This window comes from Stegostoma tigrinum, chromosome 2 (assembly GCF_030684315.1).
Source record: "Stegostoma tigrinum isolate sSteTig4 chromosome 2, sSteTig4.hap1, whole genome shotgun sequence".
NCBI lineage: Eukaryota > Metazoa > Chordata > Chondrichthyes > Orectolobiformes > Stegostomatidae > Stegostoma > Stegostoma tigrinum.
This window is the reverse complement of record NC_081355.1, coordinates 94,786,150-94,798,017: the sequence shown is the minus strand read 5'-3', so window position 1 is coordinate 94,798,017 and position 11,868 is coordinate 94,786,150. Positions and strand designations below refer to the sequence as shown.

The 11,868-nt window shown below is 39.3% G+C and overlaps 1 protein-coding gene across 1 annotated transcript in view; it reads right to left on the bottom strand.

Annotated features, from left to right (window-relative positions):
* Positions 1-732: 732 nt before the first annotated feature.
* Positions 733-11,868, bottom strand: part of LOC125465716 (polycystin-1-like protein 1) — a 282,365-nt gene continuing 271,229 nt past the window's right edge. The window contains exons 63-65 of the mRNA XM_048559472.2: positions 7,438-7,599; positions 6,619-6,767; positions 733-2,666 (exon numbers count right to left, since the gene is read on the bottom strand). Of these exons, the coding sequence (XP_048415429.2) occupies positions 1,889-2,666; positions 6,619-6,767; positions 7,438-7,599 (1,089 nt within the window). The 3' untranslated portion in view covers positions 733-1,888. The remainder of the gene's footprint in view (positions 2,667-6,618; positions 6,768-7,437; positions 7,600-11,868) is intronic.

The following is an 11,868-nucleotide window of genomic DNA, read 5'->3' as shown; positions in this document are numbered from 1 at the left end:
CCTATAAACTAAATTACATAGCAGCAGCTTTAAAACAACGGATGACATGAAAACTCTGAACTAATTAACTCTGTATTCTTGCATATTTGCCTCCTGGCAATATGTGAAGCAAAAGATCTATCACTGCGAGAGATATCAATGAATTACAATGTTATTTTACTTTTGCCTGTAGTAATGACCTTGTAACATTATGAAATGTAAAAACCACAAGCACATCCTGTTGATGTTACAATTAGTTCCACTGAATATCAGTGGAAATGTTCAATAAGCCCCAAAATGCTGCATCAATGTACTGGTGTAAAAATGATTGTGAGCTTCTTTTGAATCCAAAAGTCGATACTGTCACTGTCATACTGAAATGTAAAGCAAACAAAGTATTTTGAATGTTCCTCAATCCATATACGCTAATAAGTCTAATGTTCATCTTTGGATACTTGGTTAAACAGCCAATTACATCCAGAATAAATAGTCAACAAAGGGGAGATCCATTAAAACCATCAAATTTTGCAATGTATTATTCCTGACTCAAATGTTGATGAGAATTTCTATTTTCCATTCAATTACACAAAAACTATTTCCACATTGGATATCTATGCAGATGTATGTAAATTACTTAGAGATTAAAATCACTTTTATCAATTAAGACCACATAACAATATAAACTTTGAAAGAATTAAAATATTTAAAATAAGTTGAACAATTCTAATTAGTTGCTACTAATGGCCCATACATTTATTTCTAATGCTGAAGTGGAATTTATTTAGATTTCCAATAACAGACAAAACAATCAGATCTCCAATGGCATTGTTTGCTGTTTACAAGTCCACAGTGAAGCACCTTGGGATGTTTCACTCTGATAAAGTGGATTCAGAAATATAACTCACTGCATGTGTTGATGTACAACAATTCAAAAAACCTGCATTTTACTGCAAATTTTATGGGAAAAATTAGAGGTATTTTTGGCCAGAATGTTTATTCTTCTACATTAATTTAAGAAACCAATTACTTTGAAGTTCACAACACAAACGCGAATATGCAAAAATGTCCAACAATGCATACAGGAGATAAGTTCTATTTAACATACGGAGAAATACCAGAGTGTGGGAACCTGCAGCAGTGGTTTCAGAGTTGGCAGCATTTCAATGGGAAGACAAATATTACTCGTCACGGAGTATTAATAAGCAAAGTCCAGACAAGCATGATTGGGGTTTTGAGAGTGGGCCCCCTGCATGGAAATGTATTAGTGGATTTAAACAATGAGAAACTAGATGTGCTGATATGGAGGTATGGATGTTTGGGGGCAGGAAAGAGCAAGGACTGTAATTAGGAGTCAACAGAAAAATATTTAGAGGTGACGGGGGAAGTAAATTATGGATGACATGTGCAGGTAAAGAGCATGCAAGAGCAGAAAGTTGAGGAAAGCACAGTTATTAAGTTTGAGCAAATGAGAACACAGGGAACAAAGTACTAAATAGTCATTACATATAGTAATTGTAACTTTTACTGGAAGCAGTCCAAAACACAAAATGGTATTATTGGTAGAGAACAATGCATGTAGTACCTGAATATGAAATAAAACTGTTTCTCAATTTTCAAATAATATTTTGTTGTTTGAATTACATCACACATTGTTTTGACTTCAAGGACCGTGAAAACATTTCCATGTGAAGATTAATTTTAAGCTTTCTGAAAACAATTGCTGACATTTTCCAAGAGTGCTCATTTATCCAATGTACATAATATTCCTCATTAGGTGATGCCAATCTGTTTTCCATCTGTCATTAAAATAATAGGCACATACTTGAAAGTGGAATTTTTTTGAGAAGTCAAGAGGGATAAGGAATACCATAAGGAATGAAGGCTCTCCATTTTATTAGGAAGCATTCAGTCACCAGCATTGTTTGATGGATCCTGGAAGGTTTGGAACATCCTCATTTTCATTATGTCCACTGTCACCACCTGAAGATAGAACTGAACTTCCAAGTTTTTCTGTTGACTTAACAGGTTTGTTTTGACTCCCCATCCGCTCCTCTCGCACTTTATCCTGGTCCATTTTGGCCGGAAAATGTTGTCTGGAGCTCGATTTTATAACGGGGCTTCCGAAGCATTGGGTCGAAGGATCAAGACCGAGTTGCTCAGAAACCTTAAGTGTTTCAATTGCTAATTCCTTGGAGTTATCAAGGATCTGAATCACTGTGGTGTGGGACCGTTTAAGCTGCTTGCGGTTCTTACCTAATGTGCTAGCTGAGGAGCAGCGTTGCTGACTAGTTACTCTACTCTCAAGCATGCGTGTCTGTGCTGCCTGCTTCTCAGGGCATTTAATTCCACACAGCACATGGGGCAATGCGTCTCCTAATTTTGCAAGATTGTAATGTTCAGCACTCAATGTGTCTTGTGACTGTGCAGAATCATTGTGGGTGGGAGTGCTGCAAGACTCTGAAACAGAATTGCAAATTCTTTCATGTGGGTTTGAAGTACTATAAGGCACAATTTTTATAACATTGTCATCGGGGAATGAAAAATCATTCAGTGCAGTGGAAAGATCAGCCTCAACGTTTTTTGAAGGGTCCTTGGGTTCATGGTCATTTTGCGCACTCTCTGACGCTTTATACATTTTTTCTTGGCACAACTTTAGTTGATGGAGGGTCTCCAACTCGAGCTTGGACCTGAAGTAAAAAGTAATAAAAAATTACAGTGGCTACAAAAAATGTACTGCCTAAAAAGTACTGACATTGAAATTCAAACACCACTCTCTAAAAGTGATCCTGCCAAAATGTGCACACAGAGTACATCAACTGTAGGACAAAGATTGCCACTCAATGGACATCTTTGTTGTTCATGTTCCTCAAACCAATGGAAATTGGTCTGGCCAGCTTCCTGTGATGGTGGAATTGGCATGGCTGTGTGGGGTTTACACATTCTCACCATGTCTGCGTGGGTTTCCATCTGGTGCTCCAATTTCCTCCCACAATCCAAGGATGTGCAGGTTAGGTGGATTGGCCATTTAAATTGACCATAGTGTCCAGGGGTGTATAAATTAGGTGGATTAGCCATCGGAAGTGCAGGGTTACAGGGAATAGATAGGAGGATGGATCAGGCTGGGATGCTCTTTGGAGGAGTGGTATGGGCTTTTTGGGCTGATTGGCCATTTTCTCCACTGTAGAGATTTTATGATTCTACTCTATAATGGGTAACATGGGTAGTGAGGAAAGGACAGTGGAGGGGAGTGAGGTATTGTTGCCAAACCTCCAACCAATACTGACCATGATATCAATCAGGCACTAAACAAAGTGGATAAATCACTGATTTTTTTTTGTTTCATCTTGCTTTTCAGTGGCTGAATTTGTCTGTTTGGGTCAGGACTCTGGTGGAGGCTTCAATATAGCCAAGGGCCAATAGGAGGCCTTCCTGTGTGTACGGAACTGTAGCCCGTTACAGTCAGGGAAGGGGAGGGTGCTTCCATCTTTCAACTAACACAAGGTGATAGTGGGGAGGAAGAACCTGTCTGAGGGTTATCATTAGAAAGACCATTTTCAGGTAGCTGACTTATTCCTTACAACACAGGGGATCTGCAGGCTGATAGTGGGCATAGTGGGCCCGTGACATGCTGTCTGTGGGTAGTAGTCCAAGTAGCTCTTACACCTGAAGTCCTACCTCTGAAAGCATGGCTGGAATCTTTCAGCAGAAATTTAAGCACCCTCCACTGTCTGTTCTTGACTCCATCTTAGGATGAAAATTCAGCCCTAGGAAATGATGAGGCGGTGGTTCAAGACAGAATTCAACCCATCAAGCCCAATTCTACCTTGTAGACTGTGTTCCACCTCTCTCCATATACTAGCTGCAACTTACACAGTCTGATTTAGGGTCAAAGGACAGGAACTGCAAATCTGAGAAGGGACAAATTGCCTTCTGTACAACAAAATAGTGCAATGACTGTGCTTTAATCCAAAAATGGATCTGGGAGATCTCAAAGTGCAGTTTCCTCGCACCAGTTCAATGTGAGGTAGCACATTTTAGTAGGAAGAATAGGAGGTCACAGAACTTGGAAATGCAACGTTAGGTGGAATGTGAGCCAATGGAATCTTGAAATACAAATACAGTAAACACCAAATGTTGTACAACAAATCAGCAAGGACATTCTCAACAGCAACACAAGCAATTGGCTTTCCTACCAATGGCATAGATTTACAAAGTAGAGAGGTTATATTAAACCTGTATCAAATCTTCATTTGATTACACTGCATGTAGTTCTTTGCAGTTGAAAAAAGGATACAGACTGAGATAACAAAGTGTGGAGCTGGATGAACACAGCAGGCCAAGCAGCATCTTAGAAGCACAAAAGCTGACATTTCGGGCCTAAGGGTCTAGGCTCGAAACGTCAGCTTTTGTACTCCTAAGATGCTGCTTGGCCTGCTGTGTTCATCCAGCTCCACACTTTGTTATCTCAGATTGTCCAGCATCTGCAGTTCCCATTATCTCAGGATACAGACTGAAGCAGGTTCCAAGAAGCAATACAAGAGTGATACTACCACAAGGCAAAGGACTAACAAGCTTAACCTTGAAATTTTTACAAGAGAAATTTAAAACTGATCTTCAAACTCATTGACGGTTTTGATAAAGAGGTTATAGAGAGACTATTTCCTCCTGAAAATAACTAAGTACCATAAATATAATATAGTCATGAAAAAAAACACTCAATATGGAATTCAAAGGAACCTTCTTCACTCAAAGAGTTTTGAGAATGTGAAACCCACTACCAAAAAGGGAGTGACGGAAACATAAAATATTTAAGGAGAAGCTAGAGAAATGTGAGTAGGACATGGAAATAGAGGTTTACAAAAGCAGGGATAGGTGAGAAAAGATGGTAGAAGGCTTGAGTGGAATATAAATACCTCTGAAAGAGGCCATTTGGTCTAACCAGTTCATTACCATATATTTTCTTTTATTGTATTTAATAATCTTTTCCATTGTTATAAACAAAATTAAATACCAGAACCTGCAAATAATGGGGGCTAAATAGGTAATCTTATTCAAACCTTAAAGATTTTCAAAATGTTTAACATGATAGAAACTGAGAGATTATTTCCAGTTGTTCTACTTTCACATATCCCTATGGGAATCACAAAACTGAGGAGACAAAATAGATGAAGTCAAAAGTCGCACAACACCAAGTAATAGTCTAATAGGTTTATCTGAAATCACAAACTTTCAGAGGTCTGCCTGATGAAGAAGCAGCATCCAAAAGCTTGTGGATTATTGGATTATAACCTAGTATCATGTGACTTCCAACTTTATCCACCTCAGTCCAACCCTGGCACCTCGCATCACAATACAAATGAAGAAGCATTTCACAATTCTCTACCACAGATGGGTGGGTGCACCAGCATGGAGTATACTCCAATCTGAGCCAAGTCTTTCAGAGGAAATATGAGGTGCAGAGTCTCCCAATGGGTTTGGTGTCTTCCCAGATCAGCATTCTCCATTTTCATTGGTCACAAACCAGGAACTCCCATGTGGCAGCAGGGATGTCTGACATATGCAGGAATGTTTTGAGGAAATCCCTAAATTGTTTCCTTTATCCTACGAGGAATCTCCATCTGCAACCATCCTCTGAATACAGCAGTTCTTTTGGGAGGTCAGAATCAGCAATAGGAACCATACGTCCTGCTCCAGAGCAGCTGTTTGTGAGTGATTTCCACTAGGAGGCTGGCCAAGTTAGCTTGGAAGAGGATACTGCTGTTTAAACAACTTGCAAGCACTAGGGTGGAAATAAGCAAAGAACTGAATCCAAGGCCTCAGACCAGTAATATAACCTCCAGGGTGGTGAAGAATCAAAGGAGTCCTGGATAATTTGGAAGCCAATATCCTCTTCCCAACCCACCTCTACTCAGGAGTTGATGGCAAACCCATTATGGAAGAAAACTATTCAAGTAGCATCACTTCTAGCCATGCTATACAATCTACAGTCAATTCCCCCAGAACAGGTGATGCTTTGATGCTGCATAATCTTTGTTGCTATCATTGAAGAACAGGTTCAGCTGCTAGCTCTGCAGCCAAAAGTACTATCTGCTCCATTTTCCCCTCAAAAGGTCTTTCTGTAATTGTTGCCACAAGAGAGACCTATCAGGAAGGAAGAACCAGCAAAAGTCTCCCCAAGCAAACATTAAAAATGATGTGAGGAAAGAACAGCAAAAGCCAATTATTCAGATGAAAATCTACAACCTTTCCAATGTATCAGAATACCTAAAATGTAGGCAAGCACCATTGGAATCCAGCCTAACATTGGAATATCCATATAACTATGTAAGAGCCTTGTCTGCCCTTAATCAGGCAATTAGTATAACAGTTCCAGAATGAAGGATCCCTACACTTCCCGCATATATGGCCCTCAAGAGGGGCCAGCATGGGTGGGTGACAGTAATCTATCTGTGTTCACCAACACTAGAAGTGGAGATAACCTGGGTTCTGGATGAGAACCATCATCCAGATCAACAAAACAAAGGTCAATGTTTAAAAGTATTTATTTTCATATCACCTAAGGCATGTGTCAGCATCCAAGGGAATGTACATCCCCTTTTCCCCTCCCAACCCAGCCCCATGTTACAATTAATACTTTACCGTAAAGTCTTGAAATCTGTGATGTCTGAATCAGAATGGCGCTCCCTTCCTGGTAGCAAAAGTTCATAAAACTGCGGATTATTTCTAAATAGTTCTTCTTCAAGTTTGTAAATTTTATGTTCCAAATGATTTTCATAAAAAGTGTGATTCTATTAAAAAAAAGATGATTCAATACTTCCAAACATTAATTTGGATTTACAGTCATCACTCATGTACATTTCTCAATAACACAAGTTCGCATTACAATATGCTGTGATTGAACATAAATTTATAATCAGCCACAGTAAAAGTGGTCACAGGTCTGCTCATAATCAGTCACTTGAAATCCACAACTCACGTCAAATTGCTGCCTTTCTTCCTTTTATGGAATGTGCTTATTCCAACTAAGGAATCACAGAAACCAACTCATGTTTTTCACACTTCTGCTACCTTAAATTTAAATACCAAAACATATATTTCGCGCTGTATTCAGACATATGAAAGGACCTCTTTAATGCTAACGTTGACCTTTCTCTGCACCTTCTCGGCAGCTGTAAACATTGTGTCCTGCACTCTGTTCTGCTCCCCTGACGCACTTGTCTCGTATGATTTGCCTGTAAAGCACATGTGACAACACTTTCCTCTGTACCTCAGTACACATGACAGTAATAAATCAAATAAAATCAAATATTGCAGTGAACTTTCTGAATTATTTCAGACTAGTCAAATATGGAAAGAACACTTAACATTGGTCTTAAGAAACTAAGACCAGTGGAGAGATGCAAAATGGACACAAGAGTCACAATTCATTACATCACATTTGAATTTTAGTCATCTAACCTCAGATTGCTGGTTGTAGTAATATCCACGATTCAATCCATGTGGACTGTCCTCCAAAAGATGTGGCTTTGCTGGGAGAGAGTGGTGGAGGCTGTTTGAGAGCGCATTCAGTCGGAACAACAATTCATCCATCAAGTTTTCAAACTCATCTAAGTAAAAGTTCTGTTAGAAAACAATGAATGTATTAACTACTTGTATTCTAGAGATAACAGTTCCTTTATTATATTTTTTTTCTGAGCTGTGTAAATAAAACCATCAAGATTCTCATCCATATTTTCAAATCCATGTACAGCCTGAATCTACCTTGTTTCTTCAATCTCCTCAAACTCCATTCCTAAGCAAATAAAATAAAGAACGGCAGATGCTGGAGATCTGAAACAAAAACAGAAATTGGTTGAGAAAACCAGCTTGTCTGGCAGCATTTGTGGGAAGAGAATAGAAGTAACATTTCGAGTCTGGTGACTGTTCAACAGAACTGATAGAAGGTCAGAAAAAGTGCCTATGCCTCTATGACTCAGCATCAAGTTTAATAACTTTACAGCCTGATTCCATCATTTCATGTTTTTTACCACCTCCACAGCTGGGCCTGTTATGACATGGCTTGCTTTTAGCATAGCCAACCCATTCACACCCACTCTAAGCCTATTATGACACGACATGGGTTGCATTCAGCACAAGCTAACCATTTTTTGAAGAAGAGTCTAGGCCTGAAATGTCAGCCTTCCTGCTCCTCTGACATTGCTTGGCCTGCTGTGTTCATCCAGCTCTACACCTTGTTATCTCATGTTCTCCTACTCTCAGCTCTTATTATGACTCATTCAGCTTCTCTTCCATCCTGGCCTATTATCAACAATCCCCTCATTTGCCTATCCCTTTCATATCTCTCTATCTCTCTGTGCTGAGACTCCACCTATCTGTTCACCTCTCCCCCCACCATACACACGCCTCCCAATCACTTCTGCAACATAAATACTAATTTTTTCTAGCTGTTATCAGTGCTGCTGAAAAGTCGCCAAACTCGAAATGTTAACTTTGCTTCCTCCCCAGTGCCGGATGCTGCCAGACCTATTGTACTTTGCCAGCAATTTCTGTTTTTGTTCCAGTTCTTGAAGTAAATGTCTTTTTCTCCCTAATAATTCTAGTTTACATTTAGTCTGCTGTATCTTTTCTTACAAAACTTGCAAAGTTGATACATCTTGCACCTTCAAAAATCTTCTAAAACCAATTTTAAAGCATGTTCAGCCATCTCTCCATTAGCATTTCTAATTCTAAATTATTTTTAAAAGTTGATGCAATAGCCATTTGGTAGTAAGGAATTTGAATATTGCTGAAACTAAAGACATTTTGTTGAAGATTTTAAGATAACAGTGTAGATTTGGAGGAACACAGCAGGCCAGCATCAAAGAAGCAGGAAAGTTGACATTTCTGAAGAAGGGTCTTATTCTTCTGAAGAATCCCGAATCAAAACATCAGCTTTCCTGCTCCTCTGATGATACCTGGCCTCCGGTGTTCCTCCAGCTCCACGCTGTGTTATATCAGACTCCAGCATTGGTAGTTCTTACTATCTCTTGTTGAACATTTAGTCTTGTTCACCAGGACATTTCGTAAATTTCAGGACTTGGATTATGTCTGAAGACAACAAACATATAGGGCTGTAGGCCACGAGCAAAGGATTAGGAAAAATTAGTGGCTCAAAGAATGATTTGGTCAAAGTGGGTTCCAGTCCATGGGGTCTGAAACTTGCACTGGGGAAAGTTGATGCATTCCTGCTGGCACAATCTACAACTAAATCCTGCTGGGATAAGTGTTCTAATGAGCAGCCTAACTGGGGCAGGGGAGAAGATTTAAAAGTAAACAGTCAGGGTAAGGGATCAATTTTGGAAGACATTAAAAGACATTTGGACAGGTGTATGAATAGGAATGGTTTAGAGGGATATGGGCCAAGTACAGGCAAACAGGACTAGTTTAGTTTGGGATACTTGGTCGGCATGAATTGGTGGCACCAAAGGGGACTGTTTCTGTGCTGTATCGCTCCATGATTCTAAGGCTTATCAGCAGTAAAAACAAGGCTAGAGATAAAGGAATTAGTACCAGCAAAGATAAACAGACCATGACATGAAGGGAAAGAAGTACAAATCTCCAATTAAATCAGTAGGTAAGAAGTCATAAAAATAATAAAAGCACAAAACTGAAGGTTCAAAATTGGAATTCACTTGACAATTGAAGCAAAACAGAGTAATGGATACCTAAATAGATTTGACAGCCATGAAACAACATGGTTGCAGGATAAAATAGATTGAGATGGGATATTGACAGGCACATGACATTTAGGAAGAACATGAAGTAATGCAGAAGTGAAGGGGAAGCTTTGTTAATTAATCAAGGTATTAGCACAATACAGAGGGATAAGCAATATTCAGGCAAAGACAATGATTTTATTAAATTTTACATTCATTTTAAGGAAGAGTGGGTCTAAGACTAGTATTTTAAACTTAAATAAGGGCCATTATATGGGTATGAAAGCAGATTTGGCTAAACTGAGCTGGTAACTTGATTAAGGGTAAGTCAATATAAATGGACTATTGATATTTAAGTGGATATTTCAGGAAACACAGAATAGCTACATTTCAATGAGAAAGAAACATACTAACAGCCGATCCAATCATCCACGATATTAAAAAATGTCAAAGATAGTATCAACTTAGTGAAATAGTATGTAATTATACAAAGGTGGCTAGCAGTTTAGAAGATTCAACAGAATTTTTATTTAAAGTAGTGAATAATCAACTAAGTAATAAAGAGTAAAAAGATCAGAGTCATGAGATAACGCTAGCAGATAGTGAAAATGTGAATAGATTACTACAGAGGAAAAGAATTAACAAATTCATCATTGGTCTTACAGAAAGTGAGGCTGAAGAATTAATAATGGAAAATTAAGGAATTGGCAATTAAACTAAAAGTCTTCAATCTTCACTACAGAGTTATGAGTAATATTCTGGAAATAGCCTCAAATCAGGAAATGGAAGGAAGGGAAGAACTCAAGAAGATTATGGTCACCAGGGAAGTGTTACTCAGTAAATTGTTAGAGCAGAGGCTGTGGTGATTCTGAGGTCCCTGATTGAAGTTGTTAATCTGGTCCAATCAGGGAACTTTGGCTGACAAGTAAGAACAGCAGTGTCAGAGGTTCTGTCCACACAGGACCTTCCACATAAATAACGGATGACTTGCTGACAGGATACTGGCCTTTGTGGAATTATTTCAGTGGGGATGAGAGAACAGCACACTCCTGAAGAAATTCACTTGCAACAGGCGTCTTTGAGTTCCTCAGAATCCATAGGATTCCACAGAATCCCTACCGTGCGGACGCAGGCATTCGGCCCAACATGTTGGCACCAACTCCCCAAAGGGCATCCCACCCAGACCTATCCCCTACCCTAGCCTGAATTTCCCATGGCTGACCCACCTACACCCCTGAACACTATGGGTGGTTTAGCATGGTCAATCCAACTAACATGCATATCTTTGGATTGTGGGAGGAAGCCGGGGCACCTAATGGAAGCCCATGCAGGCATTGGGAGAATGTGCAAACTCCACAGAGACAGTCACCCAAGGGTGGAATTGAACTCAGGTCCTGAGCACCTTGAGGCAGCAGCGCTAACCACTGAACAAATGTGTGTAAGCATTTCTGCGTCAGAGGTTCTGTTCACTGTGAGAGCTGGCTCTCAGAGGGCTAGATCAGTGTCAAGGATTTTCCACGTGTAAATAAAGGATGACTCGGTGACAGGATACCAGCCTCTGTGAAGTTATTTCAAGGGTTGACAGGTCACCTGGTGCTAATCAATTTGATCCTGGGTCTTAAAAGAACTGGGTAGTGAGATAGTGCTTTGGTTCTAATTTCCCAGTTCAGAGAAAGTCGAATTCAAGTGGAAAATAGAGCATTTAATTCCTTAATTCAAAATGGGAAAGAAAGCAGGGAACCCTAGGCTAGTTAGCTGAATATATGTCATAGGGAAAATGTAACTGAAGACAGTTTATTAAAGCTTTTATTAAAGACATTACTGAAGGCCACTAAGATAAACTTCAGGTAGTCAGACTCAACAAGGTTTTTGAAAGGTAGATCATGTTTAACAAATACATTGATGTTGTCTGAAGAAGGAACATGTATTGAGAATAAAAGGAAACTTGTAGGGCTACTGAATGTGGATTTACAGAAGGTATTTGATAATGTGTAACATCAAAAAGTTCTTACAGAAATTCAAAACTCAGTGTAGGGTGTAATATAGTTTGACAGATTGAAGACTGTATGGTTAATGAGAAACAGGGAGTAGGCATGGTATCATTTTCTTGTTGGAAAGATGAAACTAGCGATGTCCCACAGGGATCAGTGCTGAGGCCCAACATTTTTCAATTTATATCAACAGGGTGCAAGTG